This window comes from Cyprinus carpio, chromosome A17 (genome assembly GCF_018340385.1).
Source record: "Cyprinus carpio isolate SPL01 chromosome A17, ASM1834038v1, whole genome shotgun sequence".
NCBI lineage: Eukaryota > Metazoa > Chordata > Actinopteri > Cypriniformes > Cyprinidae > Cyprinus > Cyprinus carpio.
Genome location: NC_056588.1, coordinates 467,347 through 489,846, shown reverse-complemented (window position 1 = coordinate 489,846; position 22,500 = coordinate 467,347). Strand labels below are relative to the sequence as shown.

The 22,500-nt window shown below is 44.3% G+C and overlaps 2 protein-coding genes across 2 annotated transcripts in view; one reads left to right on the top strand and one right to left on the bottom strand.

Annotated features, from left to right (window-relative positions):
* The window catches only part of LOC109089097 (TOG array regulator of axonemal microtubules protein 1-like), a 20,263-nt gene extending 7,281 nt beyond the window's left edge, over positions 1-12,982 (bottom strand). The window contains exons 1-20 of the mRNA XM_042773361.1: positions 12,728-12,982; positions 10,597-11,657; positions 8,910-8,973; positions 8,562-8,687; positions 8,180-8,416; positions 5,886-6,055; positions 5,558-5,781; positions 5,240-5,306; positions 4,965-5,157; positions 4,258-4,314; positions 4,016-4,176; positions 3,832-3,937; positions 3,570-3,755; positions 2,955-3,072; positions 2,756-2,861; positions 2,379-2,614; positions 2,040-2,198; positions 1,830-1,956; positions 933-1,045; positions 793-862 (exon numbers count right to left, since the gene is read on the bottom strand). Coding sequence (XP_042629295.1) covers positions 793-862; positions 933-1,045; positions 1,830-1,956; positions 2,040-2,198; positions 2,379-2,614; positions 2,756-2,861; positions 2,955-3,072; positions 3,570-3,755; positions 3,832-3,937; positions 4,016-4,176; positions 4,258-4,314; positions 4,965-5,157; positions 5,240-5,306; positions 5,558-5,781; positions 5,886-6,055; positions 8,180-8,416; positions 8,562-8,687; positions 8,910-8,973; positions 10,597-11,568 — 3,492 coding nt within the window. The 5' untranslated portion in view covers positions 11,569-11,657; positions 12,728-12,982. The remainder of the gene's footprint in view (positions 1-792; positions 863-932; positions 1,046-1,829; positions 1,957-2,039; positions 2,199-2,378; positions 2,615-2,755; positions 2,862-2,954; positions 3,073-3,569; positions 3,756-3,831; positions 3,938-4,015; positions 4,177-4,257; positions 4,315-4,964; positions 5,158-5,239; positions 5,307-5,557; positions 5,782-5,885; positions 6,056-8,179; positions 8,417-8,561; positions 8,688-8,909; positions 8,974-10,596; positions 11,658-12,727) is intronic.
* A 318-nt stretch (positions 12,983-13,300) lies between these two features.
* Positions 13,301-22,500, top strand: part of LOC109078697 (kelch-like protein 28) — an 11,641-nt gene continuing 2,441 nt past the window's right edge. Inside the window, exons 1-5 of the mRNA XM_042773414.1 lie at positions 13,301-13,423; positions 16,414-16,674; positions 17,615-18,252; positions 19,452-19,895; positions 20,779-20,987. Coding sequence (XP_042629348.1) covers positions 16,414-16,674; positions 17,615-18,252; positions 19,452-19,895; positions 20,779-20,987 — 1,552 coding nt within the window. The 5' untranslated portion in view covers positions 13,301-13,423. The remainder of the gene's footprint in view (positions 13,424-16,413; positions 16,675-17,614; positions 18,253-19,451; positions 19,896-20,778; positions 20,988-22,500) is intronic.

Sequence of the window (22,500 nt, the reverse complement as noted above, 5' to 3'; positions counted from 1 at the left end):
AAAAACATCAAAAACAAACATCAACACAAAAAAAACAACAAAAATCACAAAAAACAAAAAAACAAAAAAAACACACACAACAAACACAAAAAAACACATCAAAAAAATCAACAAAAAAAAAAAAAATCAACAAATCACACAAAAAAAAAAAAAAACAAAACACAATCACACAAAAACAAAAAAACAACAAACATCAACAAAAAAAAACAACAAAAAAAAAAATCAAAACAAAAAAACAACAAAAAATCCACAAAAACACACATCAACACAACAAAAAAACAAAATCAAAAAATCAAAAAAAAAAAACAACAACAAACAAAAAAAAATCACAAAAAAACAAAAAAAAAAACAACAAAAAACATCACAATCATCAACAACACACATCAAAACACAAAACAAAAAAAAAACAAATCACACACAACAAAACACAAAAAATCAAAAAAAAAACAAAAAAACATCAACATCAACAAAAAAAAATCACATCACACAACAAAACAAAAAAAACATCAAAAAAAAAAAATCAAAAACATCATCAAAACAATCACATCAAACAACACAATCAACATCATCAAACAACATCAAACATCAACATCAACATCAATCACATCAAAAAAAACAAAATCACATCATCATCACAAATCATCATCAAAAATCAAACACAAAATCATCAAAATCACATCACAACATCATCACACAAAATCAAAAAATCACATCATCAAAACAACACAACAAAACAACATCACATCATCATCATCACACATCACAACAAAGGTTCTCCTCGCAGTCTCTCACCAGCTGATCGATGGCCTTGATTCTTGCTGGGCTGTGGACGGACACTTTACTCCCTGCCTGTCCACAGTCCCTGCCGAACACACGGCTGATGAGCGAACGGGAAGCATCACATGACCAGACGTACGGCTGGCGTGTCATACCTGCTGCTGCTCAGAGGCTCACGCGTGAGAGACGAGGTGCGCATCACCCCACTGCCTGAGAGAGAGCGCCTGCCCCGCGCCGACGGAGCGTCCTGAGGCATCTCACCCAAGCCCTGACACACACACACACAGAGATTTCAATAACTTAAAATTATAATAATTTAAATCATTTTAAATATAATTTAAAAATGATTGTAATGCAATGATTAAACACTATAAATTAATATTTATATAAATAATTAGATAATTATCATATGCTGATTTGCTGCTCTAGAAACATTTCTGATTGTGCTGCACAATATTTCTGTGGAAACTGTGATACACTTCCATTTCCATTCAAACGTTTGGAATAAGTTAGATTAATTAAAAAAAAAATAATAATTAATACTTTTATTCATCAAGAATGCATTAAATTAAAAGTGCCAGTAAAGTCATTAATAATGTTACAAAAGATTTCTATTTCAAATAAATGCTGTTCTTTTTGAATCTGTGAATCCTGAAAAATTAAATGTATCTCAGTTTCCACAAAAATATTGTGCAGCACAACTGTTTTCAACATTGATAATAATCAGAAATGTTTCTTGAGCAGCAAATCTTCATATTAGAATGATTTCTGAAGATCATGTGACACTGAAGACTGGAGTAATGATGCTGAAAATACAGCTGCACATCACAGAAATAAATTACACTTTAACAGATATTCACATAGAAAAAAGATATTTTACATTGCAAAAAATATTTCAAATTTTTACTGTATTTTGGATTCACTAGTGATTGGTGAACAGAAGAGCTTTCTTTTTAAAATCATTAAAAAAATGTCCTACTGACCCTAAACTTGAGCAGTAGTGTACATTCAAAGGGAAACGGGCAGCTGTGTTTGTGAGGGTTTGTGCACACCTTGGTTTTGAGAGTGAAGACGGTGTCTCTGATGGCCGGCAGGTCTTTAGCAGAGATGAACTTCTCCAGCATTTTATCAAAGTCACGGTGAGACGACAAAAACAGCAGCATCTGTCGACCAAAGTACCTGAGAGAGACACAGCAACGACAGCGTGAAGCACTGAGGCGAGAGCGTCAGGCTGTGTGACCTCTGACCCCTGCGCCGCTCACCTGGCCTCCTGAGACGAGTCCTGCACCAGCTTACAGACGGCCGGCAGGATGCGCTCGGTCACATCTTTAGCTCCAGACAGCAGACGAGCGGCTCCGAGCCGCTCCACCAGAGCACTGAGACGCTGAGCCGCACACTTACGCACTACTGAGTTCAGATGACTGAGAGGAAACATCACACAATAACAGCTCTAACCCTATACATCAAACAACAGTCAGAACAATATTAATATTTGTAATGGAACAATCACAGTGTGCATATGTGGTTTTGTTGAGTGTCATATTTGTTTGCGATCGTGTGGATGTGTGTGTGATCATGTGACGCAGGAGAGTGTTTCTGACCCGAGTCCTCCGGTGAGCAGCGCGCTCATGCTGCGTGTGAGAGAGCAGTGCTGCACCATGCTGTCCAGCGCTCGCTCCACGTCCTGTCTGATGAAGGCGTTGCATTCTCCAGCTTTCTGCAGCAGAGCTCTGACCGTCCCGTCCAGCTCCTGATCCATTCCCTTCTGCAGCGCCGCGAACATCTCTCCCAGCGTCACCACAGCCACACGGGACACGCCGGAGCGCAGGTTACGCACCTTCATCAGAGACACACACACCAGATCAATCATGAGAGGAGCTGAAACTGAGTTTGTTTCATCACTGTTTCTTCCATGATTAATGAATGCAGTGCTGCTCTGAATCAGTGTTTGTGAGCGTGAGCTGCAGCAGAGACGGACCTCCTGAACCAGAGCGAGACACACGTCATGAATCCTGCTCATCAGGACGTCAGGATGGTACTGAGCCAAACTACGCAGGAAGTTCATCCCCTCGATCTTCTTCTCCCTTCATGAACAGAACAGATTAACGCTAACAACTTTAGAGAGTATCTGTTGATCTGTGTGTGTGATGAAGGATCTCATCTGCTTTCAGACTCACCAGTCGTCTGAGGACATCAGTCTGAAGCTCTGCGTCAGCGCCAGCTCCGGTTTAGAGAAGGGCCGCAGCTCTGCCTGATCCTGACCCTCTTTCTTCAGACTCCCAGTTATCAGCTCATCTGATGCACAGACATGAACAACAGCCGCGGTGACACACTGATCAAATCTCACATGACATTCAGGAAGAGCTTTTATCTAAATCAACCCATGGTGCATTTATGGTAAACATGTCATCAGTGTGTTCCCTGGGAACTAAAGCCTATTCTAATATGCTGATTTGATTCTGATATGACGTTTCTTGTTATTGTCAATTTTGTGATTATTATTTTTTTGGAAACTGTTATTTTTTTTGTTTTTGTGGTTTATTTTATTTTTTGAGGGTTCAAAAGAACAGCATTTATTTGAAATAGAAATCTTTTGTAACATTATAAATGTCTTTATGGTCACTTTTGATCAGTTTAATGTGTCACTGATGAATAAAAATATTGTTTTGTTTTTTTTAAATCTGAATGACCCCAAACTGTTGAACAGTAGTGTAAAGTCTGAAGCAGATGTAAATAAGTGTTTGTGTGATTTTATTGTTGGCTGCACATACAGTGCATATTTTCTCTCTCACCGGAGCCGTGTGACGCAGGGGGTCTGGTGCGGTTCAAACTAGATGCTCGTCTCAGTCGTGGTGCTGCGTTCCTATTGGGCGGGCCGGTCGGGGGGGCGGGGCTCAGGCGTTTCACTGGATTCTGTGGTTCAGTCGGGCTGGACGGAGAGTCATCGGAGAGCCACTCACAACCGTTCAGACTCCCGTCTGGAAAACAATCACAGAAACGGTCAGGACGACAGAGACAGAGGAGTGATGGCCGTCACTGCTGTTGACCTTTCACCTTTCACATCATCGTTGAGCCTGCGGCGAGCTGGGGGCGTGTCCTGCTGCTCCAGACACCACTGATGCATCTTGTCACTCACTAACCTAGAGAGTCTGACTCTGTCCTGTAACACACACAGATCACGTGACTCAGCATCACAGCGGAGGCTCGCCTGAACACCGTCGGTCTGTTTGAAACGCACCTCTGGGTCAGGACTGGCGTCAGACTCGACGTGTGCGCTGGAGAACGCGTGTCCGTACACGCCCGGCGGAGGCTCACGGGTGCTCTGACCGGCCGGGTCGCCCTGCTCAGGAGAAGACGCCACACTGAGACGACTGGGCAGCACAGCCGAACCGAACACTCCTGCAGACACGGAAGAAGACGAGCGAGGATGAGAGCGGTTGCGCTTTAGATCAGCGGTCAGTAAGACAGCGGTGAACTGACCTCGTCCGATCACGCCCTCCGACACGTCACGACTGCACGACACACGCTGCTGAGGTCCTGAGAGAAACACCAGACGTTATTACATCAAAAACCACTCAGCAGGCCTCTCAAACACTGTCAGACAACTTACACCACCGGTCAAAGACCAGAATAATTAAGAGCTTTTTAAATATTTTTTGAAAGAAGTGTTTCTGCTCAGCAAAGCTGCATTTATTTGATCAAAAATAGTAAACATAGTGACATATTAATTTTATTATAATTTGAAACAGCTGTTTTTTATGTGAATATCTGTCAAACTGTAATTTATTTCTGTCAAAAGTGCCAGTAAAGACATTTATAATGTTACAAAAGATCTCTAGGTCTGTTCTGCTGAACTTTCTGTTCATCTGTGAATCCTGAAAAATAAAATGTAAACTGTGTTCAACACTGATAATAATCAGAAATGTTTCTTGAGCAGCAAATCATCATATTAGAATGATTTCTGAAGATCATGTGACACTGAAGACTGGAGTAATGATGCTGAAAATACAGCTGCACATCACAGAAATAAATTACAGTTTAACAGAGATTCACACAGAAAACAGCTGTTTTACATCATAATAATATTTCACAATTTTTACAGTATTTTTGATCAGACTAATGCAGCCTCGGTGAGGAGAAGAAATCTTTTAACTGGTAAAGTATAAGGTTTGTTGAGTTCGGCTCACCTTTAGCAGGTCTGAGAGCGCGGAGCGGCTCGCGGCCGGTGGCTCTGATCTGCGGTGATGATGATGATGATGATGTCATGTCGCTAGGCTTCTCCTCGTCTGGATCTAACGATCTGTTCGAGTAAACGAGTCTGTGACCGATCACACTCACATTCCCATCAGACAGACTCTTCTCCTGCTGCGTCACACCTGTAACACACACACACACACACACACACACACAGAGGACAGGTTACACACAGCACGTATGCAGCTGTGATCGTGTGCTTCACATACACACCTCGAGCGCTGACGTCTGCTGTGACGCGTCTTCCTGATGGCACTCGTGGTTTCGCAGCAGGGCTAGAGTCATGAAATAAACCAGAAATGAGAATTAAACCTTACTGTGAAACTGAAATTAATTCTCTTTCACGGCTAACTGTTTAAAATCGCTTAAATGTTTAAAGCAGTGAGGCTTAAAAACACTTTCAAAAGATCGTCACGTAGTGTCACGTGACCAAGATAGAGACAAAAATCCATAATCTCTGTGAGTTTGTCATGTCTGTCTCCCTCCTCTAGGTGTGAGCGAGTGATCTGGAGACGGAGAGACTGACCTGCTCTTGGTGCCGCTGGGTGACGGGGGCGAGTACAGGCTGCTCAGGCCGCTCTCGCTCAGAGGACTGGTGACGGATGGAGACGTCTGCTCCGGAGAATCAGGAACCAGCTCCAGCTTCACCGCCGAGTCTGGACTGTCTGGATCCGCCTCAGAGCCGCTCGCGCTGACTTTGGCCCGTTTCTTAGCAGCGCTGTTCCTCAACGAGCGCAAGGAGTTCAGCATCTGACAGAGACACACAGCTCAGAGTCACGGTCTGCTGACACACACACACACACACACACACACACAAACACACACACACACACGTGTCAGAGCGTCACGCTCACCTCCTCGCGGTCCAGCGGCTCGTCCTCCGGCTCTCCTGCGCCGCTGCTGACCGTCAGATCCAGGTGTTTGTCCAGTGACGAGGGTCTGCTGGTGTTTGGGCTCTGACGGACGGATGAGGCGCGTACAGCTCGAGGAGGCAGCGGAGAGCGTTTACTGCAGCTCACCTCACCTGTGACATCATCAGAGGAGCTCGTTTATTAAGATCATGTTAAGAAATGCATGACATCATTTCCTTTTCAATGATAATAAATGGGTGTTAATGTTTCTTCTCAAAAAGTGAATACTGAATTATAGAATGATTTAAAAAAACAATGAAATGATACTCCAATTATGACACGGAATAATGCCAGTCTTAAAGAAGTCATGAACTGAGAAATCTAAATTGCCTTGATCTTTTGACATAAGAGGTCACTGTACTATAAAACATCCCGTGAGTTTCAGAACTCAAAACCTTCTCTAAAATCAGCTTATATTGAAGCCAATCTGCCAAAACAACAGCTAGTGGAATGAGCCACTCTATGATGTAATAGTGTGGCTAAACCCCGCCTCCGCAGAAGAAGATCAATGCCTGCCCCCACAGATTCTACAGGTGCGTTCGACTTCATGAAGCGCTGCGCAAACCGATCGGAATCTGACTTGTAGCAGTGCATGCAGGTTAGAAATTTTGTCCGACTTGAGACGGCGCCGACGCCACATGACTGTCACGTGTGTCATCAAAGTACCGCGAGAGCGTTTCGAGAACAGCCGGCTGACTCAGCCGCCGCAGTTTCTCCAGAGCGACTGCACGAGCGCTGATGACGACACAGCTGCTTCACGATTGGCCAGATTCACCGCATGACAACGATCACGTGTGTTTCGGGTTTATTCTAACCTTTTCAGTTCTCCACAAATCTGTATTTTTTGAATGGTAAAAGCTTTTTACTGTAGTCGCACTGTTGTATTGAGTAACGTTTATCATACAACACTGATAAAAGCATATATACACCCACTTTATTAGTATTTAAATAGTATATGATTATGTTGAACTTTATTCTTGAAAAAATCACGCTGTATTAAGCAGTATGTAAAAACTGTTTCTGTTGCTCATGAAAACATTTCTAAAACGTCTGTGTATTTGACAAATATTGCATTTAATTTACTTCATATGTGATAAAGTATGCAAACACCACGTGAGTGTCACTAACGGGAGCAGAAAGTGTCCGGCTTGACATGTCTGTTTTCAACTCCGCCCCCGACTGCAAGCGGCTACTCTCGATGACAGCCGTCTGTAGCCGTGCTTCAAGTCGAACGCACCTTACATCACTGCCTGTTTAGCCCCGCCCACAGATTCTACATCACTGCCTGTTTAGCCCCGCCCACAGATTCTACATCACTGCCTGTTTAGCCCCGCCCACATATTCTACATCACTGCCTGTTTAGCTACACCCACAGATTCTACATCACTGCCTGTTTAGCCCCGCCCACAGATTCTACATCACTGCCTGTTTAGCCCCGCCCACAGATTCTACATCACTGCCTGTTTAGCCCCGCCCACATATTCTACATCACTGCCTGTTTAGCTCCACCCACAGATTCTACATCACTGCCTGTTTAGCCCCGCCCACAGATTCTACATCACTGCCTGTTTAGCCCCGCCCACTGATTTACGCATGTAGTGTAAAAAACGAGAGAGACATATGCAGGTCTAAACAGAAATCAAACAATAAAGATGCTCCAAAGAAAACAAGACGGTGTTCTGTGGAAAAACAGTCTTTGCATCGCCTTCCTTCTGATCCCATCATTAGGAAAGAGTGGATGAAGTTTATTTTTAAGGAAGATCCAGACCACATCAGTAAGAACTCGGTGCTTTTCATTTACAAACAAAGCAGGTTTTTCAGAAAGATTGAAACTAAAAGAGATCATTCGATATGTGCTGAGTTGGCTCACATTGGCTTACTCGATTCATATAAAAATGTGGATTTATTCAGTATCACAGACGCTCAACAGTTCTCCTGTGACTTTGATTCAAACTACCTTCATTTGCAGAATTGAGCAAAAACCGACAAAATTGTCTAAAATTGAACATAATATTAACTTAGTTTATTGAACTCTTATATCAAATCAATATCACATTTGCAATTTTAACACCTTTTCAAAATTAATTGACCAAATTAATGAGTTTAATCAACAGCTCCAAAGATAATCCAGTGACTGAAGTAGTTTTGTGTTTGATTTCTTGAAATTATTTGTAAGTGTTATTGTGTTTAAGTTTGTTCTGATTCTAACAGCTCCGAGGCGTGTGTAGTGTGCTGACCAGCGATGTCGCTCCTGCGGTGAGGGCTGAGGTCACGTTTGTTGGGCCACGTGTTGGACATGGACAGCAAGGGGTCAGCGTGGTTTCTGCGCGGTACGGTCGGGGTCAGCAGACTTCCTGTTAGCGCGGTCAGCGGGTACGAGGGCAGCAGGAACGAGCCCGGAGGTGTGGAGTTAGTCGGGAGGGAGAAGGTTCGCTCAGCGCCGCCCGACGGGAGACGACTCGTCTTGGGCAAACCTGTGGAAGAAAGCCAAACACTCAGTACATCCAGTTCCAGGACAAATTTGTTTGTTTACAAACTCTTCTGCCAACTTTGCACAGAAACCTTTGATAAAATCACATTAAACTGTCATCTGAACATATTTCTAAAAGCTGATCACACCTTTCTCAGACTCGGAGGGATGGGTTGCTTTGAAAACGTCTGGATCCGAGTCCAAACTCCCGCTGCGGCGCAGTCGACCCAGAGACCTGCGGGTCAGGCCCGGAGACTGCACAGCTTCTGATGGACCTGGAGCAGAACAGAAGACCGGACAGTTATCTGAGCCTTCAGTGGATTAAACTCATGTTTCCATCACTTTATTGTTGTTAAGTGTTATTGATGCCTTAATAAAATCACATGTAGCTCTCCATTCGCTTCATATAATCAATTCAACAAGAGGACGGATGGACCTCTGGGTTCAGTACATCTGTCAGCGTCTGCGCTCAAGACAAGACTGAAGATCGTTCTTACTGTATCTGGCAGCAGTGTCCTGACGGAGTTTAATAGATGAGGACGGATCTTCACTGCTCACCTGCTGGAACACACAGGAGACAGACAGATCAACACACATGCGTTCATTGTGTGTTTAGTGCAGAGACGGTTCTGATCAAAACCACACGAGACCTTCCTCACAGAGACCTCACTGATCCACATCGACACACTCAACAGAAGAACTTTAAAACAGCTCAAAGCCTTGAAAACCAATGATCCTCTACAGACCGCCCTGCAAGAACTCACGCTCTTCCTCAGTGTGTGTGTTTCCAGAACAAATGTCTAAACATCTTTTAATCAAGAGACATTTACTGGAGGTGCAAAATGCTTTCTGAGAGTCTGCTCAAGTGAGTTTAAGCTTAAAACAAATGTCTGTCAGTGGAGTCAGAAAAATAAACTTGTTTTCCTTTGAATTACATTGCTTTTTCTGACCCCACTGGCAGATATTTGTTCCTGTTCTAAGCTTAAACTCACTTCATTTTGATCAATTCCTCTTCTTATGTGATGTTATTTTGCATATCCAGTAAATTTAAAACTCTTGTTAGATATTTAGGGGAAAACAAGCCAGTTTTCCGTCTGTCCGAACACTGATCCTCAGAAAGCCTCTGCTGCTGGTGTTTGTTCGTCTCTCATCTGAAGTCTTGTGGTGTGAGTGTTGCTGGGAAACACCAGCGGATCACACACACACACACACACACACACACTGAATCAGGTCATGAGAGCCGCTCTGCCAGTCACACACACACCACCTCCAGTGAGCAACGGTTAGACTAGTTAGTCCTTCACTCACTACTGAACCACTGCACTACTAACCCAAACCACCACTAATGAGCTTCACCTGCAGGAATGCACTGCATTATCATTCAACATCAATTTAACCTTGAAAAGCCCAATATATAAAATAATAGTCCAGAATTTTTTTTTTTTTTTTTTTGAGTGTCATATTTGATTTGTCAGGCTTTTATGGCTCATATACTCTGATACAGTGAGAATATGAAGAAAAAACAGCTCAATTTAATTCAAAGAGAAATATGAATCTGCTGCAGATGCTGATATTTATGATGAAATTCTGCTGCTTGTATGTAAATCAGTGAGATCTTTATAACAGTAGAGCAGATACTGATATTAAATGATCTAAATATGAGTCTGTGCTCTATATCTGCAGTAATGAGATGAGATGTAAATGATCCAAACATATAATGCAGTGATTGAGAGATGAAGAAATAAAAGCTCCTCAGTTGATGTGTGATGTTTTGGGGGCTTGTGAAGATCGTTCCTCCGCTGAGGAACAGTGAAAGTAAAGCTTCTGGAAACAAACGCTCCTCAAAAGATCCTGATGATCAGATTTGAGACTCTAAAACATGATTGATGGAGAATCAAGTGAAGCTGAGCTGCTTCAGTCCAGTGAGAGTTCATCTGGAGATATTACTGCAGTTATTCTGACCTTTACTTGATCAAAATCACTCAAGATCTGACACCAGAAGCAGCAGCTGAAGCTGATTACACCAAAAGAGCTTTTACTGAAAACACTCTAAACTCTGAACCAGAGACAGAAGACACGAGGAGATCGAGTGTGAAACAGCAGAGTTTGATCGTGTGGATCATTTATAGGCCTGAGAAACTTTTAGAGATGTGATGTGTGTGTGATGCTGATGTCATCGCTCACCTGATCAGGTGTCTTTCCATTGGTCTGAAGCTCCTCAGATAGAGCCGATCTCTCCCAGGGCAGTTTGTTCTTCCCTTTCCCGGCGCTCACCATCCTCCTCTGCTGAGGTGTGTTATCCGTCAGATCCACGTCTGAGCGAGAGCTGTGACCCCGGCCTCCGTTCAGAACCCAGTCCAGATCGGCCCCGGAGCCCAGCTGAGGCGTCCGTCTCTGTCCGGGTCTAGGAAGAGCGAGCGCGTACTCGACGGTGCCGTCGGTGGAGAGTCGAGGGAGGACGTGCCGTGCGCGCCGCGCCTGTACAGCAGCCATCAGGCCCTCGGCGTCTCCGGCGAGCTCCACCCGATCCACGGCCTTCATGAGCGGCTGCTTCTTACCCGTGTCCAGACAGCAGTCGAAGACGGCGAAGAGCTCCAGAGCCGCGTGACGCACCTTCTTCTTGCTGTCGGCGAGCGCCGGCGCCGCTTCCGCGCACAGGCCGGGGATATCGAAGTCCTTGCGCGGGTGCGTGAGCACGGCAGCCGTGATGATGTTGATGACGTCCTCTCGAACCCTGGAGTTCCTGTGCTTGAGCTGAGCCACCAGCAGATCCAGGACCTTCTGCGGCCCCACCATCCTCATCAGCTGCCTGAAGACGTTCATGTACTCGTGCCGCGTCACGCTCCGTGAGTCGCCCAGCGCCCGCGCCGTCACGCTCACGATCTCCTCATAGTAGCGCTCCACATCACCTTCCAGCTTCTGGATCAGCAGGCTGATGAGCTGCAGCGCGCCGCACAACACCTTGAAGTTGCTGTCGTCCAGGAGCCTGCGTAAGAGCTGTATGAACTCCAGGACGCTGCCGGAGGAGACCTGCTGCAGATCCAGCTCCAGGAGGATGTGCTTCAGCTGCTCCACGCCGCTGGTCCGCCTCTGATAGTTCTGGAGGTCCAGGAGCTGCGCGTGTAACTCCGGAGGAATCAGACCATTAATCATCATGGACCGTGCTGATCAGAGTCCAGACGGAGCCAGGGACGCACTGCTCATGGTGACGAGGGACGGGAGGGTCACATGATGCAGAGACAGACCTGGAATCCACAGGAGAACACATCAGATCTATATGTGTGTGTGTGTGTGTGTGTGTGTGTGTGTGAGTGTGTGTGAGTGTGTGTGTGTTTGTGTATGTATGTGTGTGAGAGACAGCTGTCTATCTGTTGTTAAAGCACAGCTGAAACTGCTGAGAAGGTTAGAACAGAGAGCAGCTGCTGTCTAACACACACACACACACACACACACACCTCAACACATGCTGCTGTATTTCACAGCCAGGGGTGCGTTTCCCATTTGTTGGTTGCAATGCAATTTCCCATTGCCAACCAACTAAGTTGCTAACAGGTTAGCAACTATGGTTTTGGGAAACGCACCCCAGAGCGACCCATAGTAACTCATTACCAAAAATTAAGAACTTGCTTGTAATTACCGTAGAGTCACCTGAAGAACCCCTGAGATCTAAAAATAAATATTTTAATAATTAAGAATCACATCTGCATGCTCACGGGTCTCTGATGTTGGTTAATGGTCACATGACACGCAGAGAAACAAATAAAATATTTAAAAAAATTTAGTATCTTGATTGATGTTATTTTTAAATGATTCATTTTCATTTTACAGTTTCATGATTTGATTATGTGCTTCTCATAAACTCAGAACCCCCTGCAGCTCCTTTATCAGCCACAGTTTAGGAAACCACTTCATGTTGTAATACATTTTCTTTTTTTCTGTATTTTTATATGAATATGGATCAAGAAGTTAGATCAGAAGTATTCTAAGAGTAGTCTGATTATATTTCCTCAAATGTGTAGCCTACTGCAGCAGAGTAAGTCACTGATTATATATAAGATCATGTAATGTGTCACCAGTACTGGACTCCAGCAGCTCCAGCTCAGAAGAGTCGGTTAATATTCGAATATTCGGAGAGTTCTCGGCGGGAAACGCACCTGTGGCTCTTCTACAGACTCTCTCCTCTCACACACAGTTAAGATCCTACAGCAGTAATCGATCTCATTCATCATCGACAACACGCGCAGAATTAATCGATGTTCTGATATTAAAAACATGCGAGCACGGAACACAGAAACCGACGGAGATGAAAATCAACCTGTTATCGCAGATCGCTCCGACTTCCGTCCAGACTGTGTGCGCTCCTCGACTGGACTCGGTCTGGTTCTGCGTCCTCTGGTCTGTATTTGTCGGATTCGCGTCTGATTTTCGGTGTTTTTTCGTCCGATTCTGATTTTCTCGCTGCTTCCATCACAACACTCAGGCAAAATGGCGCTGATGTCACAACCAGCCGCTGCCATGGCGACGCGCCCCCTGACCCCGCGCTGGGTGGCGGGCGTGCGCGGTGCATTGTGGGAGGTGTAGTTCAACGGACGCATTTGCATGTGAAGACAGACAGAGACAGCAACGCTTTCATCTGAATAAACATGCGTTCGCTTTCGAAAACGTCTTGTTATTTCGACCTCATCAGGACTTAAAAAGTACAAATAAAACAGGTGATTTAAAAACAAACAAAGATTCAAAAGCTTAATAGTCTGATTATTATTATTATTCAATGCGCATAATAATGTAATTATTATTATTATTTAATGCGAACACGTATTATTTACACCTGAGGTGTAATTTTAAGATAAAGGTTATATTTAAAGCGCAGTCGCGTCAGAGCTTTTATTCTTTTTATTCGGCTCCCCGCGCTTATTTCCCGGAAGTGACGCACGCGCTGGTTTGTGTTTGTTTTCCTGACAGTCGCGGCCGTGTTGCGCTTCAACCTGCCAGAAATCAGCCAGACACACAGGTAAACAACGAGTAAACTCTTTATTGCTGCACTTTATCGCGCTAAATGAGCGCCCGAGCGGGTGTAAGCGCGCGTCGGTCACGAGCTGAGCCCCGAGTGCTCTGATGCTAATGCTAGCAGCAGCTTTATTCGTTCTCTTCAGCTGACTGATGAAGATGAAGATGACTATGATCTCTGATACTGACACTCAACACTCCTGATCTCTGCTGTTCGTTGAGGTGTGTCAAATCTAGGGCGCTGGGGATGCTGTCTACTTAGGGAGCGTCTGCGCGCGCGCGCGCGTGTGTGTGTGTGTGTGTGTGTCTAGACAGCAGCTCTGAGCCTGTGCTCTCTAGGCAGGGGTCGAGGACACACCTGATGATGCTGTCTAGGCAGTAGTGTGTAGGGAGCACAGAGAGACCGACCCCTCGATCACTGATTCCTGTCAGAATCATAGCTGATTTATTCAGATGATTGTGTTCAGATGCAGTTATCTGCAAAACAAGTAAATGTTACTATAACAAACAGCAATAAAATAGTGTTAAAATAAGGTGTATGTTAATTAATGGTTTATTAATTGCTAGATATAAATGTGCAATTGCAAGAAAACTAAACAAAATTGGAATAAAGAAATAAAAAGGTAATTCAGAATTTTTAGCTCAATTCATTTTACTCAAATTCACGACGTTTATATCTTACAGTCTTTAATTTATATCACAATTACGAGTTTTTATCTTGCATTTATGAGTTTTTATCTCAAATTATTATTTTAGAACTTGCAATTATTAGTTTAAATCTCACAATTATGAGTTTATATCTTGCAGTTTTTAATTAAAATCTCACTGTTTTGAGTGTTTCTCACAATTATTATTATTTTTTGGTCAGAATTGCAAGAAAAGTTCATAATCATGAGATGAAAAAGTTGCAGTTACCCTTTTGAATGGTTTTATTCTGTGTCAGAAGCAGACTTGTGGTGTTTTCTGCGTGTGGCAGTGAACCTGATGATAATCTTGAAACTCTGTCAGTCTCAGAGTCGGTGTGTTTGTGTTCAGTCCATAACCTCGGCGTCTGCAGGGTTAAACCTGATCGTCACGCAGCGTCTGCGTCTGCGTCTGTGCAGTAGACGCTCAGAGGTCTGCGTCTGTGTCTGCGTCTGCGTCTGTGCAGTAGACACTCAGAGCTCTGTGTCTGCGTCTGTGTCTGCGTCTGTGTCTGTGCAGTAGACGCTCAGAGGTCTGCGTCTGTGTCTGCGTCTGCGTCTGTGCAGTAGACACTCAGAGCTCTGCGTCTGTGTCTGCGTCTGTGTCTGCGTCTGTGCAGTAGACGCTTAGAGGTCTGCGTCTGTGTCTGCGTCTGTGTCTGCGTCTGTGTCTGCGTCTGTGCAGTAGACGCTCAGAGGTCTGCGTCTGTGTCTGCGTCTGTGTCTGCGTCTGTGCAGTAGACGCTCAGAGGTCTGCGTCTGTGTCTGCGTCTGTGTGTCTGCGTCTGTGCAGTAGACACTCAGAGCTCTGCGTCTGTGTCTGCGTCTGTGTCTGCGTCTGTGCAGTAGACGCTTAGAGGTCTGCGTCTGTGTCTGCGTCTGTGTCTGCGTCTGTGCAGTAGACACTCAGAGCTCTGCGTCTGTGTCTGCGTCTGTGTCTGCGTCTGTGCAGTAGACGCTTAGAGGTCTGCGTCTGTGTCTGCGTCTGTGTCTGCGTCTGTGCAGTAGACGCTCAGAGGTCTGCGCCTGTGTCTGTGTCTGCGTCTGTCTGCGTCTGTGTCTGCGTCTGTGCAGTAGACGCTCAGAGCTCTGCGTCTGTGTCTTTGCCTGTGTCTGCGTCTGTGTCTGCGTGTGCGTCTGTGCAGTAGACGCTCAGAGGTCTGCGCCTGTGTCTTTGCCTGTGTCTGCGTCTGTGTCTGCGTGTGCGTCTGTGCAGTAGACGCTCAGAGGTCTGCGCCTGCGTCTGTGTCTGCGTCTGCGTCTGTGTCTGCATCTGTGTCTGTGCAGTAGACGCTCAGAGCTCTGCGCCTGCGTCTGTGTCTGCGTCTGCGTCTGTGCAGTAGACGCTCAGAGGTCTGCGCCTGCGTCTTTGCCTGTGTCTGCGTCTGTGTCTGCGTGTGCGTCTGTGCAGTAGATGCTCAGAGGTCTGTGTCTGCGTCTGCGTCTGTGTCTGCGTCTGTGTCTGTGCAGTAGACGCTCAGAGCTCTGCGTCTGTGTCTTTGCCTGCGTCTGTGTCTGCGTCTGTGCAGTAGACGCTCAGAGGTCTGCGCCTGTGTCTGCGTCTGTGTCTGTGTCTGTGCAGTAGACGCTCAGAGCTCTGTGTCTGCGTCTGTGTCTATCTGTCTGTGTCTGTGCAGTAGACGCTCAGAGCTCTGCGCCTGCGTCTGCGTCTGTGTCTGCGTCTGTGTCTGAGTCTGTGCAGTAGACGCTCAGAGCTCTGCATCTGTGTCTTTGCCTGTGTCTGCGTCTGTGTCTGCGTGTGCGTCTGTGCAGTAGACGCTCAGAGGTCTGCGCCTGTGTCTGCGTCTGCGTCTGTGTCTGTGCAGTAGACGCTCAGAGCTCTGCGTCTGTGTCTGCGTCTGTGTCTTTGCCTGCGTCTGTGTCTGCGTCTGTGCAGTAGACGCTCAGAGGTCTGCGCCTGTGTCTGCGTCTGCGTCTGTGTCTGTGCAGTAGACGCTCAGAGCTCTGCGTCTGTGTCTGCGTCTGTGTCTGCGTCTGTGCAGTAGACGCTCAGAGGTCTGCGCCTGTGTCTGCGTCTGCGTCTGTGTCTGTGCAGTAGACGCTCAGAGCTCTGTGTCTTTGCCTGCGTCTGTGTCTGCGTCTGTGCAGTAGACGCTCAGAGGTCTGCGCCTGTGTCTGCGTCTGCGTCTGTGTCTGTGCAGTAGACGCTCAGAGCTCTGCGTCTGTGTCTGCGTCTGTGTCTTTGCCTGCGTCTGTGTCTGTGTCTGTGCAGTAGACGCTCAGAGCTCTGCGTCTGTGTCTATCTGTCTGTGTCTGCAGTAGATGCTCAGAGTTCTGCGTGTGCTTGCAGATGGAGCAGCAGGCCAAGCCGTACATGTTTGCGAGCCTGACGCGTCCTCACTCCGAGCAGCTCCTGCAGGGTCTGCAGCTCCTGCGGCAGGACCACGAGCTCTGCGACATCGTGCTGCGGGTCGGAGACGCCAAGATCCACGCACACAAAGTGGTGCTGGCCAGCATCAGCCCGTACTTCAAGGCCATGTTCACCGGGAGCCTGTCGGAGAAAGAGACGTCCGAGGTGGAGTTCCAGTGCGTGGATGAAGCCGCTCTCAAGGTCAGCACTATCCAGTAACCACTGATTCACACGCTTCTGGACCAGCCCCTGTGTGCTCCGATCATACCTCAGCACAAAATCAGAACAACACCTCAGCAAATTATGTATTGCTTAAAGAAAATAAGACAAAGTTTAGTACCATTTTTAAGTAATTTCCATCTAATTCTCATTGATGCAATGCGTGTAATATATATTTAGCATTTAAATATTTGTACATCATCATAGTAGTATTCACTAAATGTGTTCTGGTTTAAATAAAAGTATTAAATTTCACTATTAATTACTTCTACTGAAAAACTTTTGTTTTATATAGTCACTATTCAATATGAATATATTTATGTATACATACACATTAAAGTATTTTCATCTTATTTTATCCATTACTTACCTTATTTTGGTATTTTAATAAATATATTTAGCATTTAAATTGCGAAATATTTATACATCATATTAGTAGTAGTATTTATTTATGTAATGTACGCTTGTTTAAATAAAAGCATTAAATTACAGAATTAAATACACATAATAATATCCTAATAATTGTATTATTTAAATAATATATGTTTTACAGTAACAAGTCAACACTGAGATTAAGTATATATATATATATATATGTGTGTGTGTGTGTGTGTTGGTTTTTATAAATTGTTTTGCACATTATTTTAATACTATTTTACTGTTGTAGTAATAATGTATTTAGTATTTAAAGTGTAAAATCTCTATAAATCATGGTTCATGGTAGTATTTGCTAAATTTATGCTGTTTTAAATAAAAGCTTTAAATTACAGAATTATTAATTATACTGAATTCAAACAAGTAAAACTACTTGAATATCTATCTATCTGTCTGTACACACACACACACACACACATATCATTGAATCAGCATAAACTTAACAAATATATAATTAGTTAAGCGCTCTGTTTCCGTCTCTCATCAGGCCATCGTGGAGTACGCCTACACAGGAACCGTCTTCATCTCACAGGAAACAGTGGAGTCTCTGCTTCCTGCCGCCAACCTGCTGCAGGTCAAGCTGGTTCTGAAGGAGTGCTGCAGCTTCCTGGAGAGTCAGCTGGACGCGGGGAACTGCATCGGCATCTCGCGCTTCGCCGAGACCTACGGCTGCCACGAGCTGTGTTTATCCGCCAGCAAGTTCATCTGCCAGCACTTCGAGGAGGTGTGTCAGACGGAGGAGTTCCTGGAGCTGACCCGCGCCGAGCTGGACGAGATCGTGTCCAACGACTGCCTGAACGTGCTGACGGAGGAGAGTGTGTTCTACGCGCTGGAGGCCTGGATCAAGTACGATCTGACGGAAAGGCAGCAGTACCTGGCTCAGCTCCTACACTGCGTGCGGCTGCCGCTGCTGAGCGTCAAGTTCCTGACGCGGCTCTACGAGGCCAATCACCTGATCCGCGACGACCACGCCTGCAAACACCTGCTCAACGAGGCGCTCAAGTACCACTTCATGCCCGAGCACCGGCTCTCCTACCAGACCGTGCTGTCCACGCGGCCGCGCTGCGCTCCTAAAGTCCTGCTGGCCGTCGGAGGGAAGGCTGGGCTCTTCGCTACGCTGGAGAGGTGATCGTTATACTATAACACTCAAAACAGTTCCTTTCTGTCATTATCACATAAATGTTTGCTGAAATATACAATAACATGTAAAAAAAAATATTATTATTATTATTTCAGCTAGATTACAAGGCAGCATTTCTTATTTTCTTTTAGTTTAACTTCATGTGCTAATAAAATAAAAAAATACATAAAAACTATAGACATTTTAAAACAACAAAAACTAATAAAAATGACAAAAACACAACAAGATTACTAAAACTTCAACTGAAATGAACATGAAAGCAGAAAATGTAGATATAAAAGCAATTCAAAATATTGACAAAGACTATTGTAGCACTTCAGTGATACTAAAATAACACTGATTCGGGAGGAAAAGTCTTGTTGTTTGTTGTCGTTGTTGTTTTTTAATGACATTTATTGTTATGCTTCTCCGTAGGATTGCACAGTTTGCCCAAGAAATGCTTTTATAAATCAATATTTCTAATATTAATGGTATTGTTGCTAATATTGAATAAAATAAGAAAATATTACTATTGTTATAACATTATTTCACTATAAAATAAAAATATAATTTAGTATAATACTAATAGTAATAATAATTTAAAATGTAATAAAATTATTTTACTAAAACTTAAAAAAAAATGCTGGGTGAAAATGTATTCATTGTTTTAAGGTATTATTAATTTATAATTATTTTAAAACGTACTTCAATAACTCAATTAAAAATTAAATAAATTATAATAAAAAATTATATATTTTAAATTAATTATTAATTGTTATTTTTTAATTAATTACATTTACAATATTATATAAATAAAAAATGCTTAATTGTTTTAATTTATTAATAATTTGTAATTACTTTAAAATGTAAAAAAAAAACAGTTTTAAAAAGTGTTTAAGTGATTAAATAAAAAATATATACATTAAGTTGGAAGTTACTTGATTTGTTTAATGTACTATTAATTTATAATTATTTGAAAAAATTTATATAAATTAAATTGATTATTTTGTAAAGATATATATATATATATATATATATATATATATGAAATGTCGGTGAGGAATGTATTTGGGATCATGAGGTGGCTACAGATGTTGATTGATTAGTGCTTCACTCAGCTGAACTGATGCTGCTGCTGCGGCTCGATGGAAGTGTGTGTGTGCTCTGTTCATGATGAGTGTGTGTGTGTGTGTGTGTGTGTCAGTATGGAGATGTACTTCCCGCAGACGGACTCGTGGATCGGTCTGGCTCCACTCAGCGTGCCGCGCTATGAGTTCGGTGTGGCGGTTCTGGAGCAGAAGGTGTATGTGGTGGGAGGCATCGCCACACACATGCGGCAGGGCATCAGCTACCGGCGGCACGAGAGCAGCGTGGAGTGCTGGGACCCCGACAGCAACACCTGGGCGTCTGTGGAGCGCATGGCGGAGTGCAGGAGCACGCTGGGTGTGGTGGTGCTAGCGGGCGAGCTGTACGCCCTCGGCGGCTACGACGGACAGTACTACCTGCAGTCTGTGGAGAAGTACGGGCCCAAGCTCAAGGAGTGGCAGCCGGTGGCACCCATGACCAAATCACGCAGCTGCTTCGCCACCGCCGCGCTCGACGGCATGATCTACGCCATCGGAGGATACGGCCCCGCCCACATGAACAGGTACCCCGCCCCGGTGCATTCTGGGAGGAGGCAGCAGTGGGATTATCTTTAATCAGCTGTATGTTTTGAAGCTATATTTAATTTAGTAAAGCGCTTAATGTGTTATTATGTTTATTTGATCATTATTGAAGTAGTTTGTTAAATCAGCCATCACTGAGTTATGCATCAACAAATGCCATTTTTAGACAATCTTAAATCAAGATTCATGATATTTAGAAGACTGTGGGCAGGAAGCACCAAAATAAAATGAAACAAAATAATCTTTCGGTTGTATCAGCAACATTTTAAGTTTTCATTTAGTTTGTTAAATTACTAAAACTCAGAATTACTAAACAAAAATTTAAATAAACACACACACAACAAAAACGATTTGAACCGACAAAAACAACAAAATCTAATTCAGAATATTAAAAAGTGCTATAATGATATTAATAGAACACTGGCTGGTAAATTAGTAGAAACATAATTCTATTCAAGGCCTTGTCTCAAATATTTTTAGTGTTTGTAATGTTAGTCTGAGGCTGTTTGCAGTGAGTCTGTGTGAAGGCAGGTGTGGGGCTCATGGGACGCTCGTGTCTCCGTGAACACAGCGCTCTCCTGAGATGTGTTTCTCTGAATCTAAACCTGCGCCGAGACTTCTGGAGAGAACAGACTCATGGGACACTGCCACGGTTTCATGTTTGTCATTAATATCTGATTTCACTGCTTGCTTTGAGTTGTTCCCGCTCAAAACCACACACACACACCAGCAGTGTTTGAAGAATTATGAGACCTGCGTGATATTTGCTCAGTCGTGTGATTGCTGAGAGATCAGTGGTGTTCGTTAGGTCAAGTGTTACTAACGATCACTGCAGAGTTGATTGGTGATCGTTGTGTGTTTCAGTGTGGAGAGATACGACCCGAGCAAAGACTCATGGGATATGGTGGCGTCGATGGCTGATAAGCGCATTAACTTCGGCGTGGGTGTGATGCTGGGCTTCATCTTCGTGGTGGGAGGACACAACGGCGTGTCTCATCTGTCCAGCATCGAGCGCTACGACCCGCAGCAGAACCAGTGGACGGCGTGCCGACCCATGAACGAGCCGCGCACCGGTGAGAGTCACATGTGATTCGTTCATACAGAGTTCTGAATGAATAACTGAATAATCAACACAGTGACTTGATCTGCGGATGTGTGTTTTGTGTTTGATCTGAAGCCGTGTTTCCACCGCAGGAACGTTACCCAGGAACCAGGAACTTTGGGCTGGTGCTCCGTGTGTTTCCACTTTTGGGGGCGGGACTTGTGCGCTGAGCATGTTGATTGGTTGAGTTCACGCAGCATTGTGATTTCAACCACCATTTATTCTGATAATTGCGTTATTATGTAATGAAATGTAGTTTTAAAAATACTTCAGGCGAGAATGTAGTTGTTTAAAACTCAAATCTGCGGTTTATTTATAAAGACCGCGCCTATTTCAGAGACGGTCAGCTCCGAGTGATCAGCGGCGCTCAGAGATCATGTTTACAGACGAGAGCACTCTCACCTCGGCTAGTCCTTCTGATATGTGCCGCTGGCTCTGATGTCTCTTCAGTGGTTAAACATAAAATATAATTAGTTTTGGGTAAATCTAACAGGTAATCTTTGGTCTGTATTCAATTTATCTATATGTTAAAATGAAAATAAAAAGAGGAAATTGATATAATACTTCGTTTCATTGTAATGTAGGCTGTATATAAACACATTTCCTTGAACTAACTACATTTCGCTATTATTATGTTTAAATGAAAATGAAAGGAGGCAGTGGTGTTTGATATCATATTTCATGTTATTGTAAATATATAGTGAGGAAAACTGCAGTAGCAAGACGAGCTGATGTTATGAAGCACGCTGCTGTTTGCAGAATCACAAATAGTGATGTTTTATTAATCTAAGTATTGTGCTACATACTCAGAATTCTTGCTCTGCATTTAACCCATCCGAAGTGCACACCACACAGAGCAGTGAACACACACACACACTGTGAACACACACCCAGAGCAGTGGGCAGCCATTTTATACTGCGGCGCCCGGGGAGCAGTTGGGAGTTCAATGCCTTGCTCAAGGGCACCTAAGTCATGGAATTGAAGGTGGAGAGAGAACTGTACATGCACTCCCCCCACCCACAATTCCTGCCGGCCCGAGACTCGAACTCACAACCCTTCGATTGGGAGTCCGACTCTCTAACCATTAGGCCACGACTTCCCCCGGACTTGCGTCGTCCCGTCCGCGGGAGATAACACTCACGAGTCGAACTCTCAGTGTCCGAACTACTGAGGATACAAGTCCGAAATCAGCGTACTTTGTATCGAGAAACGCGCAGATCTACGTCACCGGACTATTTGTCTAATCTTCAGTACTTCAGACGGCGGTGGAAACACAGAGAGCAACAGGTCTGGGGGAATAGTTCCTGGTACAATAGTTCTGGGTAATTTCTGTGGAAACGCGGCATGAGTGTGTGTGTGTGTGAGACAGAGTGTGTGTTTGTGTGTGTGTTTTTAATCTGTGTGTGTGTGTGTGTGTGTGATCTCAGTGTTAGTGTGTGTGATCTCAGTGTTAGTGTGTGTGTGTGTGTGTGTGTGTGTGTGT